Source organism: Heloderma suspectum, chromosome 3 (genome assembly GCF_057233095.1).
Source record: "Heloderma suspectum isolate Gila_16-S chromosome 3, 16-S_ref, whole genome shotgun sequence".
NCBI classification, from domain to species: Eukaryota; Metazoa; Chordata; class Lepidosauria; order Squamata; family Helodermatidae; genus Heloderma; species Heloderma suspectum.
In genome coordinates, this window is record NC_139460.1 from 65,173,545 (window position 1) to 65,197,348 (window position 23,804).

The 23,804-nt window shown below is 43.7% G+C and overlaps 1 protein-coding gene across 1 annotated transcript in view; it reads right to left on the minus strand.

The window, feature by feature from the left end:
* Window positions 1–2,190: 2,190 nt before the first annotated feature.
* Window positions 2,191–23,804, minus strand: part of HTR1F (5-hydroxytryptamine receptor 1F) — a 159,991-nt gene continuing 138,377 nt past the window's right edge. Inside the window, exons 3-4 of the mRNA XM_084841697.1 lie at window positions 16,406–16,558; window positions 2,191–7,720 (exon numbers count right to left, since the gene is read on the minus strand). Coding sequence (XP_084697823.1) covers window positions 6,562–7,683 — 1,122 coding nt within the window. The 5' untranslated portion in view covers window positions 7,684–7,720; window positions 16,406–16,558 and the 3' untranslated portion in view covers window positions 2,191–6,561. The remainder of the gene's footprint in view (window positions 7,721–16,405; window positions 16,559–23,804) is intronic.

A 23,804-nucleotide genomic window follows, 5' to 3' on the forward strand; every position in this document is an offset into this window, starting at 1 on the left:
CCCCAAATGCCTGCCTGAACAACCACGTTTTTAATGCACGACGGAAGCTCATTAAAGAGGGGGCATGACGGAGTTCCCTAGGGAGGGAGTTCCACAGAGTGGGGGCCACCACAGAGAAGGCCCTCTCCCTCGTCCCTACCAGTCTAGCTGTCCTGGCTGATGGGACAGAGAGAAGGCCATCCGAGGCTGATCTTGTTAAGCGGCCTGTCTGGTGTTGCTGGAGGCGCTCCTTAAGATAGGCTGGGCCGGAACCATATAGGGTTTTAAAGGTCAAAACCAACACCTTGAATTTGGCCCGGAAAACAACTGGTAACCAGTGCAACTCCTTCAGCACTGGAGTGATGTGATCTCGCCGGCGGCTGCCTTTAATCAGGCGAGCCGCCGCGTTCTGTACCAGCTGCAGTTTCCGAACCGTCTTCAAGGGTAACCCCACGTAGAGCGCATTACAGTAGTCTAAACGAGAGGAGACCAGGGCATGTACTACCGATGGGAGCAGATGGTCGGGAAGGTAGGGGCGCAGCCGCCGTATCAGATGGAGTTGATACAGCGCTGTCCGGCTCACAGCTGACACCTGAGCCTCCATGGACAGCTGGGAGTCCAAAATGACCCCCAGGCTGCAGACCTGGTCTTTCAAGGGTAGCTGTACCCCATTCAACACCAGGTCAACATCCCCCAGCTTCCTCTTGTCTCCCACCAAAAGTACCTCGGTCTTGTCAGGGTTGAGCTTCAGCTTATTCCTCCCCATCCAGCCACTCACCATCTCCAGACATTTGGACAGGGATTCTACGGCCAACCTTGGTGAAGATTTGAATGAGAGATAGAGCTGCGTGTCATCCGCATATTGATGACACTGCACCCCAAACCTCCTGATGATAGCCCCCAGTGGCTTCACATAGATGTTAAATAGCATCGGGGAGAGGATGGAACCCTGTGGCACCCCACAAGTAAGTGGCCACGGGTCCGAAACCTCCTCTCCCAGTGCTACCCTCTGGTACCTGCCAGAGAGGAAGGACTGGAACCACCGCAATACAGTGTTTCCAATGCCCAACCCCTCCAGGCTGTCCAGGAGGATACCGTGGTCAACGGTATCAAAAGCCGCTGAGAGGTCGAGGAGAACAAGGAAGGAGCATTCACCCCTATCCAGAGCCCTCCTCATATCATCCACCAAGGCGACCAAGGCCGTTTCTGTCCCATGCCCAGGCCTGAAGCCCGACCGAAATGGGTCTAGATAATCAGTTTCTTCCAAGTGTGCCTTCAACTGCACCGCCACCACCCGCTCAATCACCTTGCCCCAAAATGGCAGATTTGAGACTGGGCGAAAGTTGTTCAGAACTTGAGGATCCAAGGAGGGCTTCTTTAAGAGCGGTCTTATCACTGCCTCCTTGAGAGCTGATGGCATCACTCCCTCCTCAAGGGAGGCGTTCACCACCGCCTTGATCCCCTCACCCAGTCTCTCTCTGCAGCTCATAATGAGCCAAGATGGGCAAGGATCAAGTAAGCAGGTGGTTGGCCTTACAGATGAAAGCACCTTGTCCACTTCATCAGGAGGAAGAAGCTGGAACCGATCCCACAAAACCGGTTTGCCACAGGCCGCCTCTTGCTCACTAACTGTATCCACAGTGTGCAGAGTAACACACCTAATCTGATCAATTTTATCTGCAAAGTGCCGATTTCACATGCTTGAGCATGCTCTTTGTTCCCCTGCCTTTGGATCCTATTGGACATAGAGGACTTGCATGCCCCCTTTTGGCTGAAACATGAACCCATTCTCTGTAGTTGAAGTTTTCTAGTCTGATGGGCCTACATTTTGCAGTTACCCACCATTGTGTTCCAGTCCCAGCCAGTCCTTTGGTTTTTTGCAAATGGTCATCCTGGCATTTCATGACAAACTAAACTTCTTGGACCCAGTTAGAGAATCCCATGTGGTATAGGATAATCAGCATAAAAAAAAAGAAGAAAGCCTGATGTACGAGTGATGTTAAATGAAAAAGCTACCTACCAGTTACCACTGTATGTCGGATCAGAATGCACCTTGGTATGTTTAATTCCCAAGAGGGAACCAGCCTAAAGGATGAAAGGATCCCACCTCTGACTCCTAGCTACCTCAGTAACTTAACTAATATTTGCCAAGTATACATGTAAGCAGTGCAAAACGTAATGGGTGCTTTCTTTTCTCTTTTTTTTATTATTATGTACATTTTGATCCATTTTCGGAACCTGAGCCACTCCAGGTAGGCATGATGATAGCTTCAATAACTTATTTCCAAACAGTAATGCTTTTCCCCACCCCCGAGCCCCATCTTTGTTCTGCTCCACGAGGTTCTACAAATAATGGCAATATAATACTTTTGCACTCAGCAACCACTATGAAAATGGACCATATTAATCAATTGTCAGCACTATGACTCACGAGTTAAGAAGCTCCTGGCTCCAAGTCCTACATCAGAACATCCAATTTGGACAAAGTGATTTAAGGGTAGTGCGGAACAGTGTAAGAAGTCCTTCAATTGACACATTACATCGAGGTCCTTTTCTGTGCCTTTTGTCCTTTTAGAAAGGCAGTTCCATAGCACTATCTGGAGTAAGGAATATGTGAAGTGTCAGCCAATTTGTGCCCCTTACTTGCACCTTAATATGTTGGAACACAGTGGCTGTTGAATCTGAAGAAACAGCTACTGTAGTTCTAGCAAAGTGTTCCGAGTTAACTTTGCACAGGATAAATGCTTACATGCAACAATATTGCAGTGCATTCTCCAAAATGTTTGGAACATAGCTTTGCTCTGGGTAGTCAAAATCAAAAATTATACCCAACCAGTAAATAAGCTTCATGAGAAAGGGAGTGGATAGATAGATGGTCATGATAGACCGCCAGTGCACCTGATTATGTTACTCTTCAGCACTATCTTAGTCGAGCCTCAGTGTGCAAGTCACATATTTTTTCAGACGTCAGAATCTAATGATTTATACACAAAGCAGGCCTCAAACTCAGGAGTTGTTTTTGCAGAATCTGATTCTATTATGCTGCCTGTCCCAGTGGCAATTATTTTTCAAAATCCAAATGAAGCTATTTAGGGAGTGTAATTTAACATGTTTTCTTTGGCTGCAGTATTTGATTTCTTTGCATATTCTGGGACAAAGAAGCACCATGCAGTCTGCAGTAATGTCAAACTGACATGGTGTGGCACATCGCACCAGACTTTCCCAATCCACTGTCTTCCAGATGTGTTGGTACACAAATCCCATCATTCCCAGCCAACATGGCCACTGCGTCAGAGCACTGTTTAGCAACTGGTGTGCTAAACAGTGCCTTTTGTAGGCCTTTCTTGAACAGGTCAAAATTCCAGTGGCTCCAGTATCCAGTGATATGAAGCTATAGTATGATGGTACTATAGGATAGGGCAGCCAAAGAAAGGCCATGTTCTTATGAGCGGTGTCTTAACATGTAAAAGCTAGAGCTGCATGCTTAATGACCCAGGTTGTAGTGTGTCATGAAAGGGCAGGGCGAGATACATTTTCCAGCTCTTCCAGTATTTTGTAAGCTAGGGCCACCATCCTAAAGGAAGGCTGTGGCCTGTCTAGGAACTGCTGAAAGGGAGAAGTGAAGTTGCGTGTCCCAGACTGCAGTGGACTCAATGACCAGGGATGAAGTGGCATTGGGACTGGGGAACTAGTCTAGGAACTACCAAAGAAAAATGGTGCAAGGAAGAGAGTCGGAGCTGAGCAGGGCCACCCTGTGTTAGTCCTACTGGTTGCCGTATGCAAAGAAAATGCTGTAAATTTAGGAACGTTTGGGGAAAAAACTGGACTGATTTTCTAAAAGCAACAGTGTAATTCAAAGTGCAGGTCTTCCCCTGAAGTTCCCTCTTTCATTCTTTCATCTTGGCACATGCCCACCCACCCATGCACTCTACTTGCCTTCCCCAACCAGGCTGTATTGGACTATAACTCCCATCTTCCCAATCAGCATGGCCACAGCTAGGAATGATGGGGGTTATAGTCCAACACATCTGGAGACCATTACGTTAGGGGAGGCTACCCTATACAGTGGGGGGTAGTTTAAATAAAGTTGTTGCTCTTCAAAACCGCAAAATTTGTGCCTTATCTCTTTTCTCTGGGGATATGGGTGCACTGGGGCTGAGTGAGTGCCTGCAGAACTGCACTTTCTGTTCATGGCAAATAAATAAATAATTAATAATGATGATGATGATGTCTGACAACACATTAAATTTGTTAAAAAATAATATAAATAAACAAACAAACAAATCACCTTGAGCAGGAAGCTATCATGGGCTGAGGCGGGAAAAAGTGGTCTCCTCAAGCAGGATAGTCAACATGTACTTTGACTCTTTCTAGAGCATTTTCAAATGCCCTTTGCTTCCAGATTACTAAAACTGGCCCCATGAAATCTAACATGTCTCATGGGTAGAAAGCAGATGGTTCTATCATAAAACATTCTTGTAGTTTTTTAAAGTGGTTTTTAGACAGTTAATACTGTGAGCCTGACCATCTCAAGGCACAATCCTCCTCCTCCTTCTTGAGTTGGTGAAGCAAGGCCAAAGAAAGAAAGAAAGAAAGAAAGAAAGAAAGAAAGAAAGAAAGAAAGACACAATCCCATGCATGTTTAGACAGAAAAAGGGCCTACAACTCTGGCTGGGGCATGCCGTGAATTGTAGGCCTTTTCTCTGTCTAATCATGCACAGGATTGTATCCTCATATGCATATATGAGGCAATGCTGTCTCCAGGGTGCTGCAGTGAGCTTTCAGTTAGAATTGCAATAGTTGTACACAATTGGCCGTAGAACCCTTTTTCCAATGAGGCTCTGCCAAAACCTAGTCTTATATATGCTTTTTAGAGGCCGCTCAATACCTTTTGTTTCCAACGGAATTATTAATTATTTTACCAGGTTATACAACAGTATTTACTGTATTTTTGTCTTGTGGACTATGGTTAGTATATTTTGTTAAGTGTTTTGAGATTTACTTGGTGACCTAATCCTACACTTGTTTACTTTGAAGAAAGTCCCATGGTTTCCATTGTGCCATTATTTCATTTCTGCCTTTCTGTTTAATTTTGCCTAACAATTTTGGAGCGTTGACACTGGGCCATTGTTTTATCTGCTGTTTTCTTTGTTTCTGGAATTGCCGATCACCGCAGGATGACAGCCTCAGTTAAGAAGAAAAGAGTGTAAGTGTTTTAAATAATAACTGAGTACTGTGTCATATGTCCAAACTTCAGTCAACTTGACAAGCTGAGTAGTGATTTGACTGCTTCAGTATAGACAGAAAGCACACCAAATCCCCAAGAAACACCATCTCACCATTTGTGCTGAGTCATGATAATTGCTTCGGGGAGAGTAGAGAACACGTGAAGTGGCCATTTCCCTGAAGTTACCACTGACTGAAGCCATTGTGGTAAGAGGAGCAGTTGCTATGGCTCTCAGCAGTACCGTGGCATCCCAGCATGAACAAATTGTGTTACACATTGGGTTCACATAGTTACATCATCTCCATCTGAGCTAGCCCAGGCTGAGAAATAGTCGTTTTAGACAACTTTGCACTCCATTAATGAGAGCAGTTTTACTTTGGTCCAGTGCTGGCATGTATAGAAGTGGTATGGCTGAACCCTTAATTAAAAGGTCTGTTTCCCACTTAAATTGTATGTTTTATAAGCTAAACCCTTAAAAAAATTAAATGAGGAATGACTATGTTCTGTAGAAGATCTTGTTTTAAATCTCTATAGCAGTCCTTAAATTAATGAGTAATTCTATGATGCTGCATTGGGAAGGGCTTTTGCATCCTCTTAGTTTTAAGAGATGTCCTAGAAAATAGATGCCTGCCTGTCCTTGGGGAGTCTCCTGCACTCCTAGTTGTGTGCTCCAGCACCCAGTCATGAATTCACAAATCTACTTTCTGGATCAACCCAGAGTATGCCATAGGCTTATCGAGGTGCTTAAAAATTAAGCACTTTTACTCATCTGAGTAGGCATAGATCCTTTCTGTGCATGTCATTTCTCCTCTTTCCAATAAATATAATGACTAAAGATTACGTCTTAGCATGTGGACAACATTCACTGTGAGATGCTAATGATACAAAACAGAGATAGTCAATATGTAGATGCCATTCTTAAAAACACAGCAAGTGTTTTTTCTTCTTAAAAGTAAATATGTAAATATTCGAGATGTGCTCCAGAAAAATGTTTGGTGGAGCTGGATCTTTGTGTGTGTGTCCAGATTTCCACCCAACGTCTGCCTCCAGAACTTAAAAATTCCAGATTATTCTAGCATTTCCAGGAAAGGTAGAGGCAGTAATATTACAGGCTGTGCTTATACCCCCAGCACTGTTGTGGTGCTATGTTATGACACCAGATCAGTGCTAAAGGTGCACATGAAGCCTACAATATCCCTGAAACTTTCTGGACTGTCACTGGAACCTTCTGGGTTCTGGTGAATTCTCCAGTAGAGTGTAACATGGTTCCACCATGGGCAGAACTATGAATCCATTACCAAATTCTTTCTCAAAGCCATTTTTTAAATCAACCAAACTGTACATCACCCCACGCCTCAAAGAGAGCTCCTGCACTGGACAAGTTTCTGGAATGCTTTCTTGAAATCTTCATTAAAGATTGTGTAAATCAGTGGGTTAACCAGTGAATTAATATATCCCAACCATGTCAGAAAATTAGACATTTCTTCTGAAATCTGACATCTTTCACAGGTATTAACGACCACCTCCTTCACAAAGAAGGGGAGCCAGCAGATCACAAAGGCACCCAAAATCAAACCAAGGGTAGTTGCTGCCTTGCGCTCTCGTGTGGTTGAAATTCTTTGTCTCCTCCATCCCTTTTCATTCTTGGACTCAGAGTCGGGGCTTCGCAGAGAGAGATGGATTCTGTCCAAATCTCCTGAAGGGTTAGATGTTTTATCTTTTGTGCATGATGCTGATGAAGCTAGCCGGCAACTTTTTTCGCCTGCTTCCAAGAGACCCTGGCCATTGACCTCCTCTTTGAGAACCCGGCTCACGCTCCTTCTGTGAAAAGTCTTGGCTGCCTTGTATATTTTGTAGTAAAGGATCAGGATTAATGCCAGGGGGATGTAAAACGCTCCAAATGTGGTGTAAATGGTAAAAACGATGTGGTCGTGCTTAATGATGCATTCGTCATCCCTGCTGGCTGCCTGGTGCCGCCAAAACAATGGCGGCATGGAGATGAAGATGGAAATGATCCACACAATGGCAATCATGATGCCTGCATGTTTAGGTGTTCGCTTCCTGGCATACTCCACAGCATCTGTGATTGCTCGGTAGCGATCCAAAGCGATAGCCGAGAGATGCAAGATGGAACAGGTACAGCAGGTGATGTCAACACTGAGCCAAATGTCACACATCACCTGACCCATGATCCAGGTCTCTTTGACAATGTAGACAATGCTGAAGGGCATGACTAGGATGGCAACCAGGAAATCAGTGACGGCCAAGGAGCAAATTAAATAGTTGGCAGGATGGTGAAGCTTCCGTGTCACAATTATTGCCGTCATGACCAGAGAGTTAATGACAGTGGTCATAACTGCTAGCACAGAAAGGGTAAGAGAAACCAGAATCTTGGATGTTACTTTTTTACGTTGTTCTTCCGATGTATCATTTTGTACCAGTGTATAATTTTGTTCAGTAAAGTTTAGGAAATCCATGATTCCCTTCAAGGCAGTCTTTATCTAACGTAGACACCTGCAGGAAAATAAACACAGTTTAGGGGAAAAAATCCATACATCTCCCAGGAATCTCACAATACACAACAGATTTTTTAAAAAGTTTTTTCATATCATATCTTCTTCCCCATACTGTATCTTTCTGTGCATCTCACAGAAAATATTTTTGTCAGCAAACTGCTGACAGTACTGATCCTCTGTCTCCTGGATTTAAGTCAATTTAGCTCTAGTTCAATGCATTTAGAATTACATTATCCCTTAAGGTGAAACACATGTGATGTTAAGTATGCAATTGCATTTAATGTGTCTGTTCTATTTTCTTCTACATGTAATGTTAAGTATGCAATTGCATTTAAGGCGCCTGTTCTATTTTCTTCTAAATAATAGCCATGGTGGTGGGCATCAGGACTGGGACTGTGGCACATAGGGATTGGGCTTTAACCCTTCCCACCTGCCACTATCCTGATAAATCTCTCTCTCCCCTGCCACACCCAAAGCTGCTGTTAGCCACAGGAGGGAAGTTTCTATTGTCACCAGTGAAAGTTTTCCTCCCACAGCAGCTGGGGGTGAGAGGTGGGATGGTGTGTGCATGGATTTTCTTCTGGACTGCAGCTACCCCACATCATGGTCTTGATGCTCTTTGGGGTCCCCGGCCACTGTTGTTTAAAATGAAATCCACATTAAATCCAATCACAAATTTACCATCATATCTTGTTTGGCTCTCGCTCCTGTCCTCTTACCTTGGGATTCTGATTTCCCATCTATTCCCCTCTTTTGATACCACTAACCGATCTTGTCTGATGACACTGTGGGCCTGTGCTTTACATCTGCTGATTTTGTAGCTACTCTGGTTGTCCTTGGCTCAAGCTGTTCTGGTGGCACAGAAGGTATAGTTAGCCTTGGACAAGGGTACAGTGTACTTAGGGCAGGGGTAGGGAACCTTTTTCAGCCCAAGGGTTGGATTGCCACCTAGGAAACCTCCTGGCAAAGGCACGTGCCAGCAGTGGCCATATCCAGAACGCAAAGTGGGCATAGTCCCCCATTCTCTCACACAACATTCACGCATACACACACACCATTCACTCCCCCATCACATGCATACATGCAACACAACATCTACTCCCCCACACACATGCAACACACGATCCCCCCTACACACACACACACACATCACATGCATCCATGTGCACCATTCATACCATCCACCCCCCTACACACACATCATCACACGCACACATGCAACACACCATCCACCCCCCTACACACACATGCAACACACCATCCACCCCCTACACACACACCATCACACGCACACATGCAACACACCATCCACCCCCTACACACACACCATCACACGCACACATGCAACACACCATCCACCCCCTACACACACACCAACACATGCAACACACCATCCACCCCCTACACACACACCATCACACGCACACATGCAACACACCATCCACCCCCTACACACACACCATCACACGCACACATGCAATACACTATCCACCCGCCACACACCATCACACTTGCACATGTGCACCATTCAATGCCCTATACGCACACACACCATTCAACCCCCTACACACACAAACTTGCACACACACCATTCCCATACATACACATGCACTCTTCCCATGGATCAGCTGAGGAGGAGGGCATTAAACCTCTCCATCCAATGGGGATGAAAATGGATCCCCCTCCCCTCCTCAGCTGATCCTCACCAGTCACCTAAGGAGTGGAGAGGGTCTAATCTTTGCCACACCATGGAGGGGATGGCTATTGTGCTAAGGGAGGGGACATATCCTGCTGGGGTGCTTTGGTCCAGATGAAGGAACCTTGTGTGCTGTGCTAGGCCTGCAGATTGGAGGCTCCTCTCCTGACTAAGAGGGAATGGGAATGCGAAAGGTGAGGTCCAGAAGCACCCATGTGCGATGAAGCCTTCTCTGGTATGTCGGTACACCATGGATTTTCAAATAAAACATTGCAGGTGCTATTCAGCACTCTACAGGTACTTATTGTAGGATGATATATTTTGAGCAGGCCCTCCACCCACCTTCCCACCCTGGTGTTTGTTGGGCTGAAGCATCCTCTTAACTTTATACGACAGTAAAGGATTCAGAAAGAGATATGGAAGGTGCTTTGCAGCAGGCTTGGGGCTTCCTCAAGAATTTAAGAAGTTGTCTGGAATACCCAATGCCAAATCACTGTCGAAGTCCTTATGCAAACTGCTATATTTGCAAGCAGGTAGGGTCCCTATGGTTTCTGCAAATTCACATTTGTGCAATAGTGACCAAAAATATAAACAAGTGAAGACAGGAAGACAATCAGAACCCACTCCCAACCATCTCTAGGTACCTCAAAACAGATCAGCATATGTGGACAGAGGATGCCTTTCTGGTTGTGATAACTGACCTTGAGTTAACCTGCACTCTTTTGCAGGTAAATATTCTAAGAACAGAAGTAATGTCCTGCTGATCATACCAAAAGCTTATCTAGTGCAGCATACCGTTTCATACAGTGGCCAACCAGTTGCTTCCGAGAAGCTCACAAGCAGTGGACAAAGTCAACAGTCCTTCTCTGCTGTTCCTGCCCCAGCCCTCCAGCAATTGATTTTCAGTGGCATAGTGTGTCTGAACATTAGGGTGGCCTGTTACACATTGCCAAAAAAGACGACACAGGGTTGCGGAAAAATTGCATATGACAATTTATGACAATAGATGCCAATTTAGAAATAATGGCTATAATTTAAATAGAAATACAATAGATCCCACCATAGTGGTGAAGAGTGTGACCTGGTGACCTGTGTGCCTGCTCAGTTTGCTGACTAAGTGTTTATGGACAACTACAAGGTCCTTCTTCTGCCTTCTGATGGTTCATTATCTTTAAACCTGATTTGGACTGGATAACCCTTCAAATAGAGGATGGTCCTCTGACAGACCTTCAAATAGAGGACTGTCCTCTATAAAGTAGGACTTCTGGCCACCCTACGGTTAACATGGACATTCTATTTAGCTGCTGGTAGCTATTAAAACTGTCTAATTCCCCTTTAAAACTATCTAAGCCAGTGGCCCTCATCAGAGCAGAGGAAAGTAATGAATATTGGATAGTGTTGGATTATAAAGCCAAGTGGCGAGAACGATATACAGGATGTGATCTCTCTAGCTTGCCCTTCCAAAAGGATAAGGTTGGAAAGTATCATTATCTTCTGATGATGGATGCCTATGTCCATCTCTGCTAGCTGAAGAGGGATCTGTCAGAAATCTCAGTCTCTTGAAGCACAACATGCTAGATTTTCTTCTTACCAGTAATGTGGAGAGCTTGTCTAGTTATTTCTGATCTCAGATAGACTATGTGAAGGTCAATGAGCCAGGCAGAGTTCAAGGCAGTCATTGCTTCTTTCTCTTTCAAGTAGTAATTGGTCACTGAGCCAATAAAGAGAAAACCCAGGTCACTCAATAAACATTTGCTTTCTTGTGTTCTGTACTTCCAGCTTTCCAGAAGCAGGTGGCTTTTCAATTTTTTTGTTTGCACACTACCCTTTGAAAAATGACTCCAAAGTAAAGGTATGGATGCTGGCACTTTTTCTGATTGCATTAGAGTGGATAAAAATAAATAAATAAGTAGAGTCTCTATTTTAGTTAGGGGGAAAAGATAACCAGAAAATAATTAAGTGAATAATAGCAATAGCTGTTGCATTCCTGACTGTTTTCACTAGTTCATTATTGGCTCTTAGAAATACATTTAGGTAGGTGTGTATTCTACCTGTCACAGTAAATGTTAATGCACAGGAGATCGTTCACAAAGAACAGCTATTTGACATGTGAAATGTGCTCATTAATTAGTTCAGCTAAACATTAGGCTGCTGCCACTTAAGCAATGCCTCATTCAGCTTGTTTTACAAAAATGTGACACATTTTTTAATTTAAAAAAGGATCATCTGAACTTGTATCTGCTGCTACTGAAGTACTGAAGAATGAATTAAGATAAATTCGTGGTGGATTGGTTTGTCAATAGCAATTAGCAATGATGGCTAAATTGGACTTCTGCATTCAGTGCCATAACTCTGAAAGCAGATGCTGAAGATAAACACAACGGGAGATGCTAAAGATATATAATGACCTGCTTGTAAACTTCCCAGGAATCTAGTTTGCCACTTGTCAGAAACAAAATGGTGGACTAGATGGACCTTCATTTTGTTCTGATGTGGGAGAAAAATACCTCCATAATTAGAAGAGCACTCTGTAAATTGATCTCCTTTACATCTGTATCTCTGTGAGCTCATTCTTGTTTAAGACCAAACCATATCTGTAGGCATATGGTGAGGGATGCTTGTACTGAGCCAGGAAAATGGATCTGTCTACATCTGAGATTTTATTTATTTATTTATTATATTTCTATACTGCTCAATAGCTGAAGGTCTCTGGGCAGTTCACAAGAGTTCTAGAAAACGTCCCACGCCAGTATCCAACGCCCTTGCTGATTCTTCTGCGCCTCACCAATTCTGTTGCACACATGGCTCCCATAATGGTGATTTAGTGCTTCTAGGGGCAACCCAGAATAAATGGAAATGCTCATTTCTGGAAGGAGACAGGTCAGTGGGGCTTGCATAAGGGAGCTCTGCTGACCAGCCTCTTTCCCAAATAAGTGTTTCTGCTAATTTTGGGGCTTCTTCTAGGACTTGCTAAATCTCCCTAGCGTAAGTGTTGGGTTCTGCTTTCAGAATGGAATCGGCAAGACCCACTGCTTGCGGAATTGGGGAGGTGGAAGGGAATCAGCAGGGTGGAAGGAATTGGTGGAGGCATAAGTGCCTCATTGGATACTGCCCTTAGATTATGTTCTCTCTTTTCTTAGAAGATAAAGGAGTCTGCTCACCAAGTGTAGGGACCAGGATTCTATTGTCTTCAGTGGGAATTCTTAAGAGGGAGCCAAGTCCCTGTGAGAAGGGTATCTGGAGGTGGCTGAAATCCACAGACAAATAACTCCCTTTAGAATTTCTCTTTAGGTTCTCCTGACCTGGTTGCTAGAGATCCCAGAGTCCCTGTTTTGGTCCAGTGATGGAATTCACCTGCAGGTGATGTACTCAGAAAACCATGCCACAAGACAAAGTGTGACACTCCAAGACAAAGGCATGTACAATATAATCTTTCTGAAAGGAACAATCCTTTCACACCAGGTCAAGTTCTAAGAGAATGAGGGTTTTGAATTGCTACTGCAAGGAGCTTCAGCAGCTACTCAGGTTGTTCCACTACAAAGGCAATCAGCTGAAGGTGTGGCCCTGTTGGAACAAGGGGTGCTTCCAGATGGATTGCTCCAAGCACTAGTAATAAAAAGACATCGTGCAGTTCTTTTGCCTTTGGGCTTTTCTACACAAGGCATTTGTCATATGCTCATCATTCCCTACTCAAGGTTATTTATGAGTTCTTTAGATGACATTGTGACTCTCCAGTTTCACTTCTGTATCTAACCAGCACTTTTGGCAAGTTTTTTAGAGCAGGAAAAATGCGGCATTTAATTGTGAAAGCAAAAGAAAGTGCAATTTCCTCTTGTGTATTTGTGCTATTCCACTATACTACAGTCCCACCTAGAGGTTATGTAGCAGAAAAGCAGGAAAGGAAGTGCTCCTCATGTAGTGCTTGAATCTTAATTCTGCAATGAAACTGAAAGTAGACAGAGCTGATTAAAGCTGATTAGCAGCCTCGTCTCTAAAAGCTCTTTCTCTCTTTAGTGGATTTTCTATAGTAAGAATAAAAGCCAGAAGAAGTGAAGGAAAACACAGGAGGGTTATAAATGGAAGTTCCACGGTTCCCCTTATGACCTGGACCCCTTCAGCAACTCCCTAAGGATCTCTGCCTCCTTAAGAGTCCCACCTTCCTTCTTTTAAACTTCCCCTTCCCAGTAATGTGGGGTTTAGGCTGTAGACATGGGGTGACTGATACTCTAGACGCAGGGTTTAACCACAACAGTTTACTAATAAATGTAAAACTAGCAAATCACAACTAAAGGTATTTACACAACCAAGCTGAGTGATACAAAAGGAATTAGAAGAAAATAAAATTTGCAAAACGCAAGTTCCTTTACCCTAGTTGTCCTGAGACTTTTCGAGGCTGCTTCTTTTTGCTCACTCTTCAGACTGCTCTCACTTCTACAGATTCACTTCTACAGACTTCGACAGACTCTGGCTGTCTCTGCTCTTACTGGCTCTCTCACTGTCTCTGTACCCTCCTCCCTCAAAACCAGAAGTACTGCTTCAAACCTGAAGAAATGAAACTTAAGTGGAGAAATGAAACTGACACTTTTAACTGGAGAAATGAAGCTACTTCTTTCAGGGTTACCCCCTCCCAACAGAAAACTCCAGGCCTCTAAGACTGACCTTATTTCCCATTACCTCTGTAGGCCTCAAATAGATATCATCATCTGGGCATCCCTTCCTGCTGCCAAAAATTCCATGAATGAGGCAGGGTGATTGCACAATAAAAGTATTGTCTGGAAGCACCACAGATCTCTGAGATAGTTATTCAAGAGTGACTTTCCTCCTGTGATTGTGTATGGAAACTTGACTTTACCAGTTTAGCCCCTTGGCATTCTTCTGCTGCCCTGAAATGCTGAGTTATGTGGACTTCATTCCTGGTTAACCCTTAGTGTGCCTGCAATGCCCTCTTGCCCTGGTGTGTGAGCCCAGTTTCCCTACGATGATTTCTGTGTTTCTTGGCACCATGGTTTTTGTTGTTGTTGTCAAAATACAATTAGCTTAGCACAGGTGTAAGTAAGAACCATTCTTCCCACATATCCCAAGCAAGGAACATAACATAGAAGTATCTGCATATTAGATACTTGGGTTGGGATAAGTGTGTGTGTGTGTGTGTGTGTGAGGTGGTGGTGGTGGTCCTGCAATGAGAACATAGTAGTACAGGGCCAACCCTACCATTAGGCAGAATGAAGCAGTCACCTCAGGCGTCATATGCTGGGAAACAGCCGCAAGTTGTTGGAGGACAGTCCTGTGTGCCATGTGACCTGTTCTGCATCCCCTAAGTTGGTCTGCTGCCTTCCGGTGCACTGGAGGATCATCAGTGCTGAAGACAGATTAATCTGCTAGTCCATTTGGTTTTTGTAGGTGGAATGGGAGGGAACAATGTCTTGTTCTTTGCCACAAGCAGTAAATTGTATTGGGACGGCCCTGCAATACTAATCTCTATAGCAATATTTTGAAGATTTATGGCACCCTTCCGCAGGCTGGTGAATTCCTGATGTGTTGGACTAAAACTCCCCTTGGCCAGGCTGGTTTATCAATATCCAAGGGGAAACTGGTAATTTTTTCCCGGGGATCCTGCTGGATTGCCTATATAAAGAATGAGTTCTTCTTTTTAAGATGTGGTCACCAAAAACCCTACCAATAATTCATTTAGGAATAACTTGAAAGTAGTGGCACTTCATATGAAAGCCTTCCAATGGCTCTTTCTTCTTCTATAAACTCAGTTCCTGTACAGACTGGAGCTGTGCTGAAGTGTCTTGGTTTTGTGTCAGCTAAAGGGCAACCTCATCTGTAGATAAGCACAAAGAAACTAATTTAGATCACACAACTAAGCTGCAGTGCACTGGAATATTTACCCTTCCAGCTTTGTAGAACTGTGTCAAGAATGGCCTTCTGGGCATAAGCACCAAGAATAACTATAAAGCTGCTTGCATTTATCAACGAAACATAAGTCAATCTACTAAGAATAAGAGGGGAGGGGGGAAAAGAAAAGCTCTGAGCCCACGGCCTGCCTTGGCCGGCCAGGAAAAGTGCTGTGATAATAATAATTGTACTTGGCTTGGTTGAAACTGTGAGTGGAATCCACATCTCATTTCAGTTCATCTCATTTCAGTTAATAGTTCTGGATAACTCCCAAACTGGTAAACAAGTCTAAGGAGTCCAGTGGCAATTCTCTGTCAATGTTCAGAAGCACAGCCACTGTCTAATGTGGCTGCAGTCATGCTGTTCTCATGCAAAGGGGAGGATGTGGGGACTCCTGTTAAGCTGGGTGTGAAGCCATGTGGCATGTCATGGTACAACGATTTGAGCCCCTCTCCTACTCTTCCCATGGGGTGTGCATTGTCCCATACATGGGGTGCTTCCAGATGAGGCTTTTATGTTGCCATTGGCCTGGCTCACCAATGGAATGTTATCAGGGGTTCCAGATGACGTTGCCTCCCTTACGTAATAGTCGTGTTTTCCTGTTGCTTCTCTGTGATTTTGCTTACCGAAAAAATCTGTTAACGAGGAAAGCTGGAATAGCTGCACAGTGCCTTTTGACTGGTGGAGCTAGGAGCTGTCCATCTGGAAGTGTCCTCAGCGTGTATACATATGCTATGACTGTCAGGAGCAGGAATATACTCTGTGAATATACCTCAAGGAGTATGAAGGCCATGAAGCTGGGCTCCCTGCGAGCTGCCTGAGATGAAGGGAATAGGCTGGGTGACCTATTCCTTCTTCCTACCTGTCCCCGTCTGGCATGTGCCACTCAGCACCTGCCCCCACCATCCTGCTCTCCCCACTCCCCTCTGCCTTTGCTTGCCCCCATATGGAGCCTTGTCACTCTAGTTCCTGTATATGAAGAGGACGGTTACATTCTCAGGGCAAAGGACACCAACCATGGCCATAGTTACCATCACAAAGACGGACAAAAACAGCTTATCAAACAAAGGATCCTTCTGATCAAACCTTTTCCTGAAGCTCCATACATCAAGGAACATATCAGGATCCGGTATGGTGTGATCCTGGTTCCAGTCTTAATGCAATGGTCTGCTTTGAGCTTCATATGTATCCCGCTGGGCTCTTTTGCAGAAGGGTTGCAATTGCTTCTTACTGGCCATTCTGTAATAAAATGGAGTAAAAAATCTCAATGTGCATCTTGGAGTATTTTGAATCTTCTCATGTTTTTTTCAGTTCTTACTGGACATATTGATGTATACATATTATTTTCTCTCATATTGCAGGGGTGGGCAAGGTGTGGCCCTCCAGATGTTTTGGTGTACAACTTCCATAAACCACTCACCATTGGCTATGTTGGCTAGGCCTGATGGGAGTTTTAGACCAAGGATGGGCAGAAAGTAGATCTCCAGATGTTCTGGACTACAACTGCTAGACTTCCTGACCATTGACCATGCTGGCAGGAGTTTGGGGAGTTGAAGTCCGAAACATCTGGAGATCTATCTTCTGCCCAACCTTGTTGTAGACCAAAACATCTGGAGGGCTACAAGTTGTTGTTGTTATTTAAATTTATGTGTAGCTTCCCACAGCCTCTTAGTCACACACACACACACACACACACATCCAGAAATAACATAACAGACCCCGCCAAATCAATATAAATCATAATCTGCATAGTAATACAAATAAAAATAAACACCATAGAAGCATAATCTAAAAAACAATACAATATAAAAAGTCTTCATCCACAATACAGAAAATCTCCCCTGACTCCCTCTCACAGCCCAGAACACCTCAAAAGCCCACAACAACTGGGCCCTAGGTAATGTCCTAATGCCTGGAAAAATAAGTAAGTCTTCCCCTTAGATTCCTGCATTGAGCAGGGGATTGGACTTGATAGCCTTATAGGCCCCTTCCAACCCTACTATTCTATGATTCTATGACCTGGTGCCAAAGAGATGATAGTGTTGGTGTCAGGGGAACTTTCTTGGAGAATGTGTTCAATAAATGCAGGGTGACACAGAGAAGGCCCATTCCCTGAGCTTCTTTCACAGGAGTCACACAGAGAAGGGCCTCAGAGCCACAAGTAGCCCATCCTTGGCCTATAGGAATGTTTCTAGTAAGCAATGTTGAATGACGTGTGTGTAAGCAAATACAGTTTTTTATTTTAAAACTAATTTTATTACATTTGTATCCCACCTTTCCTCCAAGGAACTCGAGACGGTATTGATGATTCTTCCCTCCCCCACACTGTATCCTCACAACACCCCTATAAGGTAGATTGGTCTTAGCTGCTTGCAAATTAATGAAGAAGTCTACCAGTGTACAAAAATGCAAGTTAAAATGGATTAACAGGAACACCCTGCCAACCTGTATGGATTCCATTATTGTCTGTACATAGTGAGATTCAGTGTATGCATAGAATAGACAGCAATGGATTTGCTCTTGTGTTCTGTGTGCAGCAGAATCTTATAGGGAGCTGTGGTACATGTACAAGCTGTTCCATAAGGACAACATTCCTTTAGTGCTCAAAAGAAGAGAATTAGCGTTCAAGATTGTGTGTGCACGGTAAATCTAGGTCTAAGATCTCCTCAGCTTTTTTTTTTTTATTTTTTAGTGTTTTACAAATGTGCTAGAAGAAGCGTATTTCTGTCTGAACTTTAAAAAATAAGGCAGTTCAAGACATTCAAGTGGCAGAAAATTGGACTCCTTTGCTTCTTAACAGTAATATAGCAAATGACATTTATAAAATGCAGTCTCTATGAATCCCTGTATTTTTCCACTTCAGAATGAGCCAACTGCATTTTCAAAGCCTCAGATGAAAGACATTTTATTTGAGCTGTTTTCTTTCCAGGATAGTTTTACTGAAATAAAGCTGCTCTCAGTCAGTGTTTCACTGAATCAGAAGTAAATGACAGTGTGCAGGTGTTTGCCTGCAGATTATAATTCTGTATGGTGTAAAACACTGAAGTCTTCATGTTTGTACTTGTAGTTTTGAGACAATGCCAAAAATTAATGTCTCAAGTCAATCCCTTCCACCTTTTCTTGTTTGTGCATTATGAAGCACTCATCACAGCAATCTTCTAAAGTAATAGAACAAAAGTATTGAAAGCAATTACATATAACGATGCATTTTTCATAATAGTTCTGTACCTTTTGCTTATCTCTAATTTTGTTTTGAATATGAACCTGAGCACACTCCGGGAGAGTGCGCAGGACAGGAAGGCCTGGCGTGCTATGGTCCATGGGGTCACGAAGAGTCGGACACGACTGAACGACTGAACAACGAACAACAAATTTTGTTTTAGAATGGCCCAATATATTTCTTTTGGCTTATTCTTTTTATAGGATATATTATGCTTTCTTCTTAACAGCATTTAAAATATAATTTTATCAATACATACAAACCATTGATCAGCAAGAACAGCTTTCCCTATTTAAGTTAAAAGAACATTTCAGCACATATTTGTTCACTCTTCTAAATGTATTTCTTCAGTCTCCAAATTTTCTTATTGCAGTGTATCTATGTCTGAAATTATTCTATCCATTCCAGATAAGTTAGGATTGGGTACTAGGATTTAGGATAAAGAAAAGGATCAAGCAGATTTGTGTACAAAGACAACTTATTTGCCCATGTCAACTGTATGTCTACTAAGTATGTAAATATTGTTGGAATGGGGCTGGAGGGATTTATGTAAGATTTATGTATGAAAGTGCCACATGCCTTCTGGGGGACTGGATAATTCATTCAGTATACTAAGACCCACATATATATGACTTGCAAAAGATATCCTGCAAACGTCATACCAGGCTAGCGGACTTACATAAGCCCTATTCAGGTGTTATGAAGCTGAATAGGGCAAATGCATGAAAAGGTGTGCTCCAGCACTCCTGCTCTCCCTCGTTGCTTTTGTTGCCCTCAACTTGTGGAGGCTGACTGCCTGAAGAGGAGAGCCTCATGTATCCATGGAGGTTCTCCCTATGAGCCACAGCACAGATTTTCCAACGTTATGGCTTGCGTGAAGAGCTTCCACAGATAGAGGAGGCTCTCCTTTTCAGGCAGTCGCCCTCCATGAGGTGAGGGCAACAAATGCTATGAGGGAGTGGGGCAGGGCTGGATTGCTCCTTCTCCTTAGTCCTTTGCCCTACTGAACTTCAGAATGCTTGAATAGGGCTACTGTATCTGTAGAAAGGTAAATGCTGCATATGTATGTGTGGAGGTGTTACCTGTTCTGCTGTTCCACCATCTGTGTATAGAGATTGTTTGACAAAAGCATAATTTTAGCTGGTTCTTCCAAAGCCTGATTCAGTAACCAATGAAGATTTTTCTTTTGAGCCCAATTACTTCCTGAAGGTATACATAATACAATATTATAGGAAAGAGAGAGTATATCACTAAAATTATTTTCTGTTGTTCTGTCTGGGGTAAAACCAATGTATATTGTAGCGGGAGAGTTGCATTGCAGTGGGAGTTCCTAGGTGTGTTCATTAGAAAGGCTGCAAAGAGCACCCCTAAGAATGTTTGTTTTATCTCAGATTGAACAACTGAAAAAGGCTAAAATGAACAAACAACAGGGCATGCTTCTTTGAGCAGGGCTGGCCAAAGACATTTTGCTGCTTGAGGTGAAGGACAATATGGCGCCCCTGCCATATTCCATGTGCAGAAGCTGACTGAGCTGGCATTTTACTCTCACTTCAACTCTGGCAATGGGATAGTGTTCTCCACCAAAGGCTAGTTTAGGGGTCCCAAGACAGGTTGTGCCTCATACACTGCTCTCTCCTCCAATCAGCCAGGAAGCTGCTACTGCTGCCCCTCAACAATTGCCACCTGTAGCGGTCATCTCTTTCTGCCTAATGGCCCTGTCTCTGTGTAAGAGGATTCTGGGATTATTACCTGGATACATGCAGCTGTGAAGAGGTGGGAATTGGGGAGAGAAAGTGCCTATTCCTTTGGGGCCAGTGAGGTACAGTGGAGGGGGGGAACCTGACTGGGTTTAGACATAGGAGAGGAGATGCAAATTCAGACTTACAGGACAGCTTTGGAAAAGGCAATACCACTCAACCTACTCTATTTCACAGGGTTGTTATGAGGGCATAGTAGGACAGGGAAGGAATGGGAGTGATTATCAGGATGCAATCTAAGGGAATACACACCAAGAAGGAGAAGGACAAGAATCCAAAAGCAGCAGCTACCTATGTTTTGAATATGCAAGTGTCAGATGCCAATGTGTTACCAGACAACCCAATATTCTGCTACTTTTGACATGGAAAAGAAGGCTTCATTCCTGCTTGAGACAGGACATGAGAGATCTGCCATCTTAAAAGCCAAGCCTGTCATTCAAAGCGGAACGGTGTACATGATACAAAGCCATCACCCCTCTGGCATGACCATTGTTTCCCAAAGTTAATCCCTTGACCTCTTCCCCTCCTTAGATATCACTTTCAGAATTACAATTAGGTTCGAGATGCTAGCCCAGATGGGTCAGCCTATTATTATTATTATTATCATCATCATCTTATTATTATTATTATTATTATTATTATTATTATTATTCCTTCCTGCTTAAGCTGGGAGGAAGGAAAGATTGTCAGTCTAGTTTATTCCTAAACTAGTACACATCTTAGATGAGTCAGCAGAGACATTATTTTTGCCATTATTTGCCATCACTTTTTTCCATTTGCAAGGAGCCTAAGGCAGCTCACATGGTCCTCCTCCTCTCCATTTTATCCTCAAAACAACCCTGTGAGGTAGTTTAGGCTGAGAGTCAGTGACTGGCTCAAAGTTACCCAGTGAACTTCCTGGCCAAGTGGGGGCTAGAACCCAGATCTCCTGAGTCCTAGCCCAACATTCTAGCCACTATACCACACTGGCTGTCTAGGTTTTTTTCTTTCACAGGCTCTTCAGCATGCAGTGTTCAGGATTGTGGCCCACGTTTTTAAACCAAAATATTCTTCTGAGCCCCCTTCAAAGATCACTGCCTTGTTGTGGCGAAGGGGCTTGCGTAATTCAGTGAAACCATAAGCTATGCTGTGCAGGGCCACCCAAGACGGACAGGTCATGGCGGAGAATTCTGACAAAATGTGGTCCACTGGAGAAGGAAATGGCAACCCTCTCCAGTATTCTTGCCAAGAAAACCCCATGGAACGTATCACAAGGCTAAAAGAGATGACGCCGGAAGATGAGCCCCTCAGGTCAGAAGGTGTCCAATATACTACTGGGGAAGAGCAGAGGGAATGTCCAAGTAGTGCCAGAAAGAGTGAAGTGGCTGGGCCAAAGCCGAAAGGACACTTCATCATAAGGGATTGGAATGCTAAAGTAGGAAGTCAAGAAATCACCGGGATAACAGGCAAGCATGGCCTTGGTGTACAGAATGAAGCAGGCCAAAGGCTAATAGAGTTTTGCCAAGAGAACACGCTGATCATAGCAAACACTCTTTTCCAACAGCACAAGAGGCGACTCTACACACACACATCACCAGATGGTCAATATATCGAAATCAGCTTGATTATGTCCTTTGCAGCCAAAGATGGAGAAGCTCTATACAGTCAGTAAAAACAAGACCTGGCGCTGACTGTGGCTCAGATCATGAGCTACTTCTTGCAAAATTTTGGCTTAAATTGCAGAACGTAGGGAAAACCACTAAACCATTCAGGTATGACCTAAATCATATCCCTTATGAATATACAGTGGAGGTGAGGAATAGATTTCAGGGATCAGACCTGATAGACAGAGTGCCTGAGGAACTATGGATGGAGGTCCGTAACATTGTTCAGGAGGCAGCAACTCAATCCATCCCAAAGAAAAAGAAATGCAAGAAAGCCAAGTGGCTGTCTGAGGAGGCTTTACAAGTAGCTGAGGAAACAAGGGAAGTAAAAAGCAAGGGAGAAAGGGGAAGATATATCCAACTGAATGCAGAGTTCCAGAGAATAGTAAGGCCTTCTTAACTGAACAATGCAAAGAAATCGAGGAAAACAACAGAATGGGAAAGACTAGAGAACTTTTAAGAAAATCGGAGATATCAAGGGAACGTTTTGTGCAAAGACGGGCATGATAAAGGACCAAGAAGGCAGGGACCTAACAGAAGCAAATGAGATTAAGAAGAGGTGGCAAGAATACACAGAAGAACTATACAGGAAAGATCTTAATGTTCCTGATAGCCATGATAGTGCGGTCACTGAACTTGAGCCAGACATCCCAGAGTGTGAAGTCAAGTGGGCCTTAGGAAGCATTAGTAACAACAAAGCTAGCGGAGATGACAGTATTCCAGCTGAGCTATTTAAAATCCTAAAAGATGATGCTGTTAAAGTGCTGCACTCAATATGCCAACAAATTTGGAACACTCAACAGTGGCCACAAGAATGGAAAAGGTCAGTTTATATTCCAATTCCAAAGAAGGGCAATGCCAAAGAGTGTTCAAACTACTGTACAATTGCACTCATTTCACATGCCAGCGAGGTTATGCTCAAAATCCTACAAGCTAGGCTTCAGTACCATGTGAACCGAGAACTACTAGAAATACAAGCTGTGTTTCGAAAAGGCAGAGGAACTAGAGATCAAATCGCCAACATTTGCTGGATCATGGAGAAAGCAAGAGAATTCCAGAAAAACATTTATTTCTGCTTCATTGACTACGCTAAAGCCTTTGATTGTGTGGATCACAACAAACTGTGGCAAATTCTGAAAGAGATGGGAGAACCAGACCACCTTACCTGTCTCCTGAGAAACCTGTACAAGGGACAAGAAGCAACAGTAAGAACCGGACATGGAACAGCTGATTGGTTCAAAATTGGGAAAGGAGTACGACAAGGCTGTATATTGTCGCCCTGCTTATTTAATTTATATGCAGAGTACATCATGAGGAACGCCGGGTTGGATGAATCACAGGTCGGAATTAAGATTGCCAGGAGAATTATCAACAACCTCAGATACGCAGACGATACCACCCTAATGGCAGAAAGCGAAGAGGATCTAAAGAGCCTCTTGTTCAGGGTGGAAGTGGAGAGTGCAAAAGCTGGTTTGAAATTCAACATTAAAAAAACTAAGATCATGGCATCTGGCCCCATCACTTCCTGGCATATAGAAGGGGAAGAAATGGAAGCAGTGACAGATTTTATTTTCTTGGGCTCCAAGATCACCGCAGACGGTGACTGTAGCCATGAAATTAAAAGACACTTGCTCCTTTGGAGGAAAGCTATGGCAAACCTAGACAGCATAGTAAGAAGCAGAGACATCACCTTGCCGAAAAAGATTCGTATAATCAAAGCTATAGTTTTCCCAGTAGCAATGTAGGGCTGTGAGAGCTGGACCATAAGGAAGGCTGAGCGCCGAAGAATTGATGCTTTCGAACTGTGGTGCTGGAGAAGACTCTTACGAGTCCCCTGGACTGCAAGGAGGTCAAATCAGTCAATC